This window comes from Haliaeetus leucocephalus, unplaced genomic scaffold (genome assembly GCF_000737465.1).
Source record: "Haliaeetus leucocephalus isolate CR32 unplaced genomic scaffold, Haliaeetus_leucocephalus-4.0 Scaffold306, whole genome shotgun sequence".
Lineage (NCBI taxonomy): Eukaryota > Metazoa > Chordata > Aves > Accipitriformes > Accipitridae > Haliaeetus > Haliaeetus leucocephalus.
In genome coordinates, this window is record NW_010972742.1 from 5,087,763 (window position 1) to 5,099,771 (window position 12,009).

The 12,009-nt window shown below is 59.0% G+C and overlaps 1 protein-coding gene across 1 annotated transcript in view; it reads right to left on the minus strand.

Moving 5' to 3' along the window:
- Positions 1–11,902, minus strand: part of NCS1 (neuronal calcium sensor 1) — an 18,837-nt gene extending 6,935 nt beyond the window's left edge. Inside the window, exon 1 of the mRNA XM_010570909.1 lies at positions 11,836–11,902. Coding sequence (XP_010569211.1) covers positions 11,836–11,899 — 64 coding nt within the window. The 5' untranslated portion in view covers positions 11,900–11,902. The remainder of the gene's footprint in view (positions 1–11,835) is intronic.
- Between the last annotated feature and the right edge of the window lie 107 nt (positions 11,903–12,009).

The following is a 12,009-nucleotide window of genomic DNA, read 5'->3' on the forward strand; positions in this document are numbered from 1 at the left end:
TCCCCGCCCCCCCCGTATCTGCAGTTATGAACCCGAGACAGATGCCGCCTCCGCGGCTGCCACTTCCCAGCCACTCCGACCTCACTGGCTGTTGACACTCTGAGTGGCACAGATTAGGGATGCTAATGCCTGTCCCCGCAGCAGGGACCCCTGGCCATGGAAGCCTTGGGGACACGCTACTCTCCTGGCCAGGCTGAACCACCCAGCCTGGGGCTGGGGACAGGAGACACACGCAGGGGCAGGGCTGTCCCTCCGCTCTCCCTGATCCATCCTCTGCAGCTCCCCGGCGTGCAGAGCCCAGCCGAGCTCACAGAAAGTACCTGCGCGGCAGCGGCTGCTGCATTTCCCTCCCCTGGCATCGATTACGGCGCGACACTGAGCCGATGCAAATCAATTTACAGCGATATAAACCTCAGCCAGGTTTGACCCCGAGCATTCAAGGACAAGGGGATAACCCACAACAGCCCCACTGCAGCATCCCACCGGAGCAAGGGCTGGCTCCCTCTCCCTGCCCCTGCTGAGCTGGGGCTGCGGCTGGGCTCAGCTACCGTGCCACGCTCCCCAGGGATTGCCATTCCCGCAGCCACTATGGGGATGGCTATAAATAGCACCCGTAGCAGCTCGTTAGCGGATGCAGCGTGCCCTGGGATCCTTAGGGATGAAAGGCGCTAAATAAAGGCAGGGTATTAGCATTCGTTATGAACCGCAACGCTGTAAGAGGCATCGCCGAGCTGGGAGCCCCAGCTACACCCCGCAGACACCCTCCCGTACGTACAACGCTCATGCCGGCAGCAGCTTTGTTTCTGCTGCTTTTAGCAAAGCGTGGGGAAACGCCAAGCACAGGGCAAGCGCGGCAGGCAGGAGGGGCAGCCACCCCAGGGCAGCACAGGAGCTGCCCCGCACAGCCAAGCCACGGCCACGGGTCCTCGCTGCCCCTTCGCAGCGCTGGTCGGTCCATCCCCGCTCCCGTCTCAGCTGGGAGGAAGGTTTCAGCCACACATCTCATGCAGCACAGAGGGGCAGAGACTGCCCCATGGGGCTGCACTGCAAGCAGCCCCCAGCCCCCTCCTCCCAGCTACCGGTACCCAAAAATCCCCAACCCTCTACCCCCAACCTTTCCATCAATCCCCAACGGCACAGGCGAGGACTGACAGCTCCATCACCACCCGCCCTTCGCGTGCCCCCTCTCTTCCCACCACCCAGCTGCCGCTGCAGCAAGAAACAGCTCTGGTTAATCAGTGCTCAAGCCCGTTAATTTGTGTTTGCCAGGCAGAGAGAAGAGGAGGGACCCGGGACTGCAAATCCCCATCCGTCGTCCTGCCCGCGGGGGAGCTCGTTGCTCGCTGGACCACAGCGGGGACAGGGCGGCAGTAAGGAGCGCGGGAGAGGTGGCCGGATTCGGAACGGTTCGGGGACCCTTGGCCACAGTGGGATGCATGAGGCGACGTGACGCTCCAGCCCCGCAGGGCTTTTTTTGTGCTGCCGTCCCATCCCGCAGCCGTCCCCTTCCCTGTCTGCACAAGGGCAGGGGTTTAGCCACAGCCGCAGGGCCGGATCCTGAGCGGGAACACGCACACTCAGCCCGGCCCCCGTGGGCCACGGCCACGGCACACGTCTGTCTTGCGGGCTCGGGCTCCCAACGGCTCAGCAAGCACCGTCCCCGCGCAGCAGCCAGTGGGGTCTCCATCGAGCCCCCGCATGTCACCCCTCGCTCTAGTTGCTACAACAGCACCTTGATCCCGTGGGGCCGCAGGCACCACCGCCTGCCTCATCAGGGAAACCAGGGTTAATTATTTCCAGGCACAAAGCAGCTCCCCCCTCCCCGTCCCCGCTGCAGCTCTGCCACGTCGTGGGCTGCGCCGCCAACCCACGGGTGACTGGTCCGGCATCACCCACCCAGGTGGGGCAGCGTCGGTTCTGCGGCATATATTTCCCCCAGGGACTTGCTGTGGCTCCTTCCCGGGGTCCCCGCAGGTCCCCCCGCATCCCAGTCCAGGGGAGCCGGCACATCACCCCATGCTGGGGCTCCCATCCCTGCCTAAACCTGCTGCGGGTGATCAGCGCTGCGCCCGGAGGAGGGCAAACTGGGCACCCACGCATGCGCAGAGTGGGTGCTCCTGCGTGAGCAAAGTGGGTGCTCAGGTGTGAATTAATGGGGCACTCATGCATGCACTAACTGGGCACCCATGCCTGAGCTACATGGGCACTCATGCAAAAATAAATCGGGTGATGATACATGGACTAATTGGGCACTCGTGCATAAATTATTTGGGTGCTTCTAGGTGAACTAATTGGGTGTTCATGCATGAACTAGCTGGGTGCTCAGGCGTGAATGAATGGGGCGCTCATGCATGAACCAGTGGGGTGCTCATGCATAAATTTTTTGGGCACTCATGAATTTATCAGGCGCTCATGCATGGACTAATTGAGCACTCATGCATAAATTCACTGGGCACTGCTGCGTAAACTAATTGGGCACTCGTGTAAATTAGTATAATTAGTAGATAACACACTTGTACATGTACTAATTGGGCACTCAGGTGTGAATGGATCAGGTGCTCATGCATAAATTAATTGGACACTCAGGCATGAACTGATTGGGGGCACATGCACCAATTAATTGGGCATCCATGCATCAACTACCAGGGTGCTCACGCACAGACCAGTGTGCGATCCAGCACAAATCCACGGGGCACCCATGCATAAATCAGCCGGGTGCTCATATGTAAATTAATTGCGCGCTTGTGTGTGTGTATTAATTGGGTGCTCATGCATGAACTTATTGGGTGCTGATGCAGAAATGACTGGGGTGCTGATGCATGAGCTAATCGGTCACTCATGCGTAAAATACCACGGTGCTCTGGGGTGAACCCCGCACACCCTGCAATTTATGCCCAACACACTCCACCCCTCGCCTCTGCAAAACACATATTTAAGAATTGCCTGAACATAAATCCGTTACAAACTCCACTTTCAACATCATCACAAAGTTAATATTCACCAATTACAAGGTCCCCCGTCCCTCCCCGCTGAGCGGGCAATGGGGCTCAGCAGTGTGTGCACGCGCTTGTTTGGATTTTGCTCCTTTCCCCTGGGACCCAGAATTGGGGGTTAACATCAGAGCCCGAACAAACACCCACCGCAAAATTAGCCCTCGGCCCCCTCAGAGCGACCACAGGGCTCAGTACAGCAGCCTGAACGGATGCTCGGTGCAGATTTCACGCCCTGCTCCTGCAAACATGGACCCAAGAAGGTCCCACCAGTCGGCACAGATGGACCCAGCACCAGCCCCTGGCCCTGCAGAGCAGGTTACGTGGGGTAACCGCATCGTAACCTGACCGGTCATTACCAATTTCAGGCCTCGTCCCTCCGAAACACGTAGCCAAGAGCACGGCAGCAGCTCAAGCTGTTGGAGGTACCAACGTGTGCAGTAGCTGTGGGACTTCATCCAGCCCCAAAACGGGCGCTGGGCAGCATCCGCTTGGTGCAGCGTGGGCATCTCCCTGCAGGGAGAGGAAGGGTGCCCCGCAGACGGGACCTGCTGTGTGCTGGGCTGTCCAGAACGATCAGCCTGGGCTTTTGGGTGGCTTTGTGCATGCCAGGGTGGGGGGAAGTACCCACCGCCCCCGGGGACAGCTGGAGCGTGGGCATGAGACTCCCGCAGCAACGCACTCCCCTGGCTCCGGCACCAAAGCCCCGGCACGGAGCCCAGCGCCTGCGGGAGCTGCACGGTGCCGGGGTGGAAGGGGTGAAAACACCCCCCAGGCTGCCGCAGGCTCAGTCCTCCCCCGGGACCATCCGTCACCCTGCCTTGGGGCACCTCAGAGCTCACCCAGGTCCCCATTCAATGAGGGTAACTTTTAAGATACACTGCACGTCAGCACTTTGGCAATTTGGGTTGTTTGGCCCTGACAACTCGGTCTCATTAAAATTCAGGTTTAACCGTCCTCCTGCCTTCCGTCAGGGCTCAGCCCCAGCTCCGGGGCTACGGTTTGCTCCTGCTCCCAGGCCAACGCAGGGCTAGCTTTGGGGAAGCGGCGTTAAAACATGGCCCTGGCAAAACCTGGCTGCAGCACCGGCGTCAGCCCCCGTGGAAACAACCACAGCCAGAGCCTGCCCAGTGACATTTTCTTTTGCTCCCAGAGATGACCAGCAGCGACTTGTCCAAACCACCGTGCCTCCGTCTCAGCCCAGCACATCCCGGCGGTGCCCAGTCCCCGCTCCCGGCTGCATCGCTCACGCGCCGGGGGTGTCCCCATGCCGGGGTCATCCCCGTGTTCGTACCCATCCCTGCAATATCCCATCACAAAGGGATGTCGGAGCAGCCTCACCGCGTGGGCACCCATGCAGCCGGAGCTGACCTGTCGGAGCAGGACACCCCCATCCCAGCTCACCCATCTCCCTGTGCGCTTGCCCAGTTTGGCTTCTCTCCCCATCAGACACAGACGTCGCCAGCATCACGACGAGTCCAGGAGCCTCCAAGACGTTCGGAGCACAAGCCCGACAGTGTTATTGGTGTCATTTGTTACTGCTGAGATACAAAGCAATATGCGGAGAGAACTGCATGTGCGTTTGGCACTCTTCTCGCCGGCAGTTGCCATTAGTGGTCTGTCTTGCTCCCAGACTGGATAAACAGGTCCATGAGCAGCTCTGTTCTCATCTCCCCCGGGGCTGGTACCAACAGGAAAGCCAATATGCAGTTAAAATCCTTTTTAGACTTTATTAAATATTTAAGGGCCCGACATTAGGCTTTGGAAACTGGGTTCGGGGAAAAAGCAGCAGTCGCTCTTTGCAGCAAAGGCAGCAGAGGAAGGGCAAAGGACAGTGCCTTCATTTGGAAATTAATGAATCAGACTGAAACACACCCACAGCAGGAGTCGGTGGCTGTGGCAGGTCTATCCTGGGCTGGATTTAATCCTGGCTTCCCCACGAGCTGACGCAGCGATGCCCCACGGCAGGGCAGAGCATCCCCAGTGCTGCCGGGAGCAGGGATGGAGCAGCCCCCCTGCCCTGGCCGTACGGGGGGCAGCTGTGTCCTGCCCCCTGCTCAATCCCCTCCTTGGCTACAGGGATTTCGGCATGGCACGACACTCCGAGGTGCTGTCCCCAACCCACAGAGTGATTCCTGCCCCTGGCAGAGGAGAAAACTCCCCTCCGGACCCGGCGCGGGCAGGGGAAGGGAAATCCCTCCAATTCAGCCATCGGATCCTGGAGCCAAGGGAAGGTGAGGAGGATGCTGCAGGGTAAAGCCTTGCTGGCAGCAGGGCTGCCTCTGCCCCCTCCCTCCCCGTCTCACCCACAGGGATGGGGCCGTGCCAAGGGTTGCCAAAGCAGAGGGTGCTGGAGGCACCGAACGCCCACTCCTCCACGGGAAGTGGCACAGACACCCAGGGCATCTCCACGGGGTCCAGCCATCGATCAGGAGATGCTGGAGAAACACGGGTGGATGAAGCACGGGCAGCCCTCTTTCCACGTAGAAACCAAAAACGTGCCTTGATGGGAGAACACCATGCAGGAGGTGTGGGGAGCGAGCCCCGTGCCAGCACTGCCGGGCTTGGGAAGCTGCGGCAGCGGCGGTGATGGGAGTGACGCACACCATGCCCCAGGGCTGAGCATCCCCCCGGCCACCCCTGCCCTTGGGCAGGGAGGGCAGGCAGGGGTGCAAGGCACGGACCGTGGCTCCCTTTCCCATCCAGCTCCCTAGAAGACCTGGGAGGATGAAGAGGGGAGGGAGGAACAAAGCAACCCCACAAATGTCACCCCGATAACGGAGCGAGAGCGTCTGCGGGCTCCTCCCTGAAGCAGCCGCTTCCTTTGATGCCTTCAGAGCTTCTTGTTTCACAACCTTAATTATAGCGGCAGCAGCAAAGGTCAGGAGAGTGGTTAAGCAGATCCATTAACATGTCAGGGAATAAATGAAATGTGATTCTTCTGATGCCTGAGCAGCAGCAGGCAGTGGCACGAGCGTGGCCGGCAGGGACAGCTGCTCCGCTCTGCCGCAGAGGGAGCCCTCAGGGCCCTCGGTCACGTCTTCCCTTTCCCACCCCGGCACTAAAATCACCTCCCAGGGACTGCAGGGACACCTCAAAACATGCTTCTGACACTCCAAAACTTGCTCCGCTTGCATCCACCCACAGAGCCCCAGGTCCACAGGCACATGGGATACCCAGTCATGAGATTCGCTCGGAGCAGGTTGGGGTCTCCTTGGGGAAGGGGCTGGAGATGCCTCCAGACCGCCACAGCCCTCCGAAGGCAGCACATCAGGTCCCCATCGAGCTCGCAGGGAACCTGCATCGCAGCTGCCACCTTCGCAGCTCCGGGTGACATGTGGCTGCAGTAAAAACAGGCTCCAAACAAAAGCCAGCCGCTGGGCATCCCTCCAGCGCATCCTGCCCATCACCCTCCTTCGGGGCTCCCTGGCTGGCTCGGGACAGCTGACCCGCTCTGCTCCCCTCTCCCCAGCGCATCTCCAGGGTGCTTGGGCCAGTGCTCTCCTCCTCCCCCCAAAAACCTTCCTTCTGGGCTCTTGCAAATCCTATTACACACCAAGAGTGCTCGGAGCAGGCAGGCACACTCGACGGGTCAACCAGCCAGCAGCAGCTCAGCCTCAGCTCTACATATCGGGTGGGCGTAGGCCTCGGCATCCCGGTGCCCCTCGCCCAGGAGCAGGACCCACGGGGCTCCCACCCCAGAGTGGGATCCTGAGCCCTGAAGCCTCCACGCTTTAGGTATTTCACCCAGCATTTGTCACCGAGGGATAATGGGTGCGTAACCACCTGGCCAGCTTGCCCCGCTTTCTGCCGGATGAGCAACAGGAGGGATTTCAACACAAACCAACCTGGCAGAGAAACCCAGTGCCTGGGGCCAAACACTTCCAAGGCTAAAAATAAACCAGCAGTGGGGAGCCGCTGAGGTCCCTCCTTTGCTCTGCCTGCCCCTCTGCTCCTGCCCACCGTCCCGGCTGGCACATTTCCCCGGCACCAGGGTGGCACAACGGAGCAAAGCCCCAGCCCAGTGCCTCCAGCGAGGAACCGACCCGTTTTCCTGGCTGAAAACTGCTGCAATTGCAGAATTTTCTTTCCTTTCCCATAGAATTCAACCCACCACTACGTACCTCCGTAACTACAAATCAATATGTTTGTAGTTTGCTCTTAAACTAATGCCCATTAATTCAATGCATTACCGTCGAGCAACAGAGCCAATTTTGTGGCTTATTGTAAAAGAGCAGAAAACGATGATGCCAGAGTGAGTTTAAAATCCACAAAATAGATCACAGTGGGTGGGATGCAGTTCTTGGGAAAAGAGCATCTTCCTCTCCCCGCGCCCACTCTGCAGCCCAGGCCTCCCAGTGCCGCGGGCGTTGTTTTGGCACCCTTGCCACGGCTCCCACGCTTTCACTGGAGCCTCGCTGCGGCCTCCGGAGCCCCGGGACTGTTGTCCTGACCCCCTGCCCCATCCCAGCAGTGATGCTGCTGCACCGACATGGCTCCGAGCACGCCGGATTGCATGGCTATTGCAGCTGGCGTTAAAAAAAATACAGTGTTAGTAGTTCTGGACACGAGCAATAGCTATGAGAAGTGAACCCTGAAATCCAATCCCCCCCTCCAAATGACTAAAAACAAAGAGCTAAAATGTGCTCTTCTGAAACAGCCTCATATTTTTAAGCCTGTTTCAAGATTTTACGGGTTGCCAATGCTGTGGCTGGGCTGGCCTGGGAGCACTGCTGCAAGTAGGGATACTCAGCACTGCATTTCTTTCCCAATTTCTCTACCAGGAGTCCACGTCAAACCATTGCCACCCATGACACATGCTCTGCACCCACAACTGCACACGTGCGCTTTACACAGCTTTATGCAGACTGCAAGAAGCAGCGATACCGTAGGACCTTCATGAATCTCCAGCTTAACAGAACTCTGACCGCGGCCCCGCAAGGCTCTTAAGCACAATCCCAAATCCCACCGCGGCTCTGAGCCACAAGCACCTGGCTCAAGTTAAGCCCAGGCTTAAATCCCCACCGAAGAGGGGCCAGCAGATGCGATCCAGGGAGGACGGCAGTTCCTTTGAATCTTGGGCGTTATCACCTCCTGGGACAAAACACACAGCGGCCAAAACTGCGTCTCCAAGCTACCTCAACAAGGCATCAGGAAGATTAATAAATTAATGATTATAAAGCACTTTAAGAGCTTTTGGATGAAAGGCTCTATGGAAGTACAAAGAATTACATAATTTATTATTCATTATTATTATCACTCAGCGTTGGCTTCTCCCGCACGCTCCTATATGACACCAGTCTGGCCTCTGAGGAAGGTTAAATCCTCGCCCCGCAGCCGGGCTCTCCCCGCCAGCGCCGCTCCAGCACCTGGCAGACGGGTGAGCTTGGCGCTGCCAGATATTCCTGGGCACTCAGGTGCCCAGAGATGCTGAAAGGCACACGGCGATGGGTCCAAATCAACAGGACTTGGGCAGCCGGCACTTCGAAGAAGTCGTCGGATGTCCTTCTGCGCCTTTACGTGTCCAAGTGCCATTAAAATCTGGCCCCCGACACCGTAAGTCAGGAGCGGAGTGGGGAGGGGAGCCAAGAGGCGAGGTTTCCTGCCCTTCCGTGTCCGGTTCCCAGCAGGGCCCCAGACAACCTGCTCTGAATACCTGCAGTAAAATAATTCTTGCATCTCATGGAGGCTGCTGACGGCAACCCTGCAGCATCCTCGGCACGACCACCGTGCTTGCGACTGCCCTGGCACGTGAGCAGTCCCACACTCCTCTCCCGGCTGCTCCCACCGCCTTCTTGCCCCAAGATTGCTGCAACCAAGGCACGGCCAGAGAAGCACCACAAATAGGAAATGGAGAGACCAGAGGGGACTGGGGACAGTGGCTGGGGGACGCAAGAAGCCACCAGACATTGGAAGAGCACCAAGGGGTCACGGCACAGGCTGCAGGTCCTCTGTGTCCCACGGGTGAGGTAAATCTGCAGAAAAACCACGTGGGGCAGGGAGAGAGGGTAACGTCTCCCCATCCCTCTGATCCTGCAGAACAGAGAAGGGGCTTTTTGTTACTCGCTTCGTTTTGTTTGGAAATTGCACAAACAGAAAATGATGCAATGGAAGGCAATCCCATTGTGGGAGAAACCCTTCACGTACTGCTGCCACAGGAACTTCCCTGGGACAAAACCGGGTTCCCGTCATTAGCTGCCAGTTACGGGCTCCCAGAGCCATCTGCCCAGATGTGCTGTAACAGCAGCAGAACCAGCACCACACACGAGGCAGGGCCAGCACCCGCTTGGTAACGTGGCAGCCAGCATACGGGAAGGGCACCATGTGCCAGGGATGCTCTTAGAAGGATGGTCATCGCCGGTCTGCCAGAAAGGTACCAAAATACCACGGTGCTATGGAGTAAAACCTTTCCAAAGCAGACCCCCAGAAATTCTCGGGTATGCCACGGATTTGTGAGTACGGCCATCCCCTGCTCGAGCTGGTCCACTAGCCGTGGCACAGGGGTCTGCATCAGTCCCTCCCACTGTACTCAGTGCAACCCTGCGCTCCTACCTGCATCTCCTCTGCCCCGATTCCCTGAAACGCAGAAGGAAATTAATATCTTTCCAATCGCTCAGGGTCTGAAGATAAATCAGAGGCTCTCAGACGTGCCTGGGAGGGCCCTGTGAAGTGCTTCACCAGACAAGGGAACGCGCGCTCGCCTTGACAGCTGCAGAAAAGGGGCAGAAACACTCAGCAAAAGTAATTAATCCCAGCGACAAGAGGTGGAACAAGCATAGCTCAAGAAACAGAGCCTGGTATTAGCGACGGCGCTCCCTGACAGGCATCGCACCGCCAGCCACATGCTGCCAGGGCACGTTGGGATGCTGCACCAGGCTCCGGCCACGCGAAGGGCCACGTGCTGCCCCACGGCACGGCTGCCCAGGCGCTGCTGCCTCACCTGCACAGGTACGTGGGGCTGGTGGACCTTGAAAAAGAGGCAGCGAGAGGCCCAGAGCGGGCAGGCAAAGCCCCAGGCAGGCCAGGAACTCATCGAGGGAGCGATCAGAGGACCAGAGTCTTTTTTGGAGGGGGTGCGGTGGAAAGGGGAGGGTACCCAAGAGAGGGGAGCAGAAAGTTAGGAATAAAGTGATTCAGAAGGCAACGACCCTCTGCCAGCCTCATCCAGCAAAAGAGACATCCCCGTGCCTGCAGACGACGGTTTCACCAGCGCTGTGTTTGTTTGGCATCCGCTGCCGGTAAGACATGGAGCATCGCTGCCCGTGTGCCCTGCCATCGGCCCCGCTGGGGTCGGCACCTTCCCCGCAAAGAGAGGAGCCACCCCAGGGGTGCAGAAAGCTCGGCATGCAAGAGATCACCAGCAGACGAGGCTGCGCCGGGGCTGGCTCTTCCCAGATCCCTCTCCATTGGAGACTGGATCGTCACGGCGGCTGCAAACCAAGCGGGCGATTGCAGCACGGCAATAACCGTACTGGGCTCAGCACGGCTGCACCCGCCGTGGGTCGCAGCTGCAGTGAGGACACCAAAATCCAGGGCTCAGCTCCAGCTGGGGTCTGTGCCCAGCTGGCACTGCCACGTTCTCGCTATTTCTTCTCCCGAAGCCACTTCAAGGAAGCCCAGCCGGGGTACCCCAACGTCTTCTACCATCGCTCGCAGTCTGGCTATGCGGACATGCCCCCCCGCAACCTGCCCTCCTCCTGCCTGCTCCCGGCTGTGCCACGATGAGAGAGCAACCCCGCGTGTAGGGTTGTGCAATGCACCAGTATTGCCTCTTCTCTGTATGGGAGAACTTGCTGCATCCTAATCTATTGCCTTTTTGGGTAAGCGCTGCCGTGGGACTGCAGCAATGACAGCGGGGAGAGCTCGCAGGTCGGCTACACGTTAGGGGAATATCTCCGACCTGCAAGCAGAGAGGCTAACTTGAACCACCAAAGCCTTTGTTTCCTTTGTGCATCCTTCAGGGAAAAAAACCCTCATTTTGCTAAAACTGGATGGCTCAGGCACTAGCCACGTTAATAAGATTACAGCGGAGGTTCAGACAGGAAAGCCACTCACTTCGAAAATCAGGTTATTAAACTGATACTGAGATACTCGTAGAAAAATACCGAACTCTCTGGCATCGGGCTCTCTTCTCCACTTCAGAGCATAATAACAAAGGAGACCCCTCCGACTAACGCACCCGAACTTTGAAAAGCCACCCAGTCGGTTTGGCTCCCGGTTTAGGGAGAAGCTGCCTGGCTCCGGGGAGGCAGCAAGGGGAGGACAACCATCGCGGCCGGTCCCCCGGGTACCCGCCTGGCAGCAAAGGCCCAGGGCCAGGCAGCCCCGAAGGAAAGGATGCTCGGAGCAGGGGCAGGAGGAGGGGGCTCAGGAAAAGGAAGGCGCATGGCTCCAGGTGGGCACAGCAGGCGGGCAGGATGCGGCCCTTGTCCCACGCTTACTGGAGGCTTAGAAATAGGCCACGGAGAAATTGCTTTTATAAGAAAACAGAGTGTTTCTCCGGCTCCCTACCCGCCTTCCTTGTCTCTGCTGCCTTGTGGGTTTGGGTTGGTTTTTTCTATCCTCCCAGGCTAATCTCCGAATTCTTGCAACAAAGCCCGGCGGAGCCTGCGCCCTCCCCCGGGGAACGGCCCCGGCAGCGCCGATGCCCGCAGGAATCCCGGCTCCCCGCTGCAAACCCAGCGACGAGCCGGGGGAAGAGGCCGGGGCCGGCCCCGGGGCCGGGCCGCGGACCCCACCGACCCCATCGGCTCCCCCCCCGGCGCCTCCCCGGGGGCAGCATCCCCGGCGCTCAGCACCCCCCTTCCCCGTTCCCCCTCGGCGGAGCGAGGCCCGCTTTACTCACAGTACGTTTTCCTGGTCAGCTCCTCCACAACTTCAGGCTTCAACTTGCTGTTGGATTTCCCCATGGTGGCCGCCGGCAGAGCCGTCAGCCCCGGCCAAAAGCGCTCAGCGCCGGCTTCGCCCGCCGCCTCCCCGGCCTCACTGCGGGGGCATGGAGGGACCCGGGGACGGGACA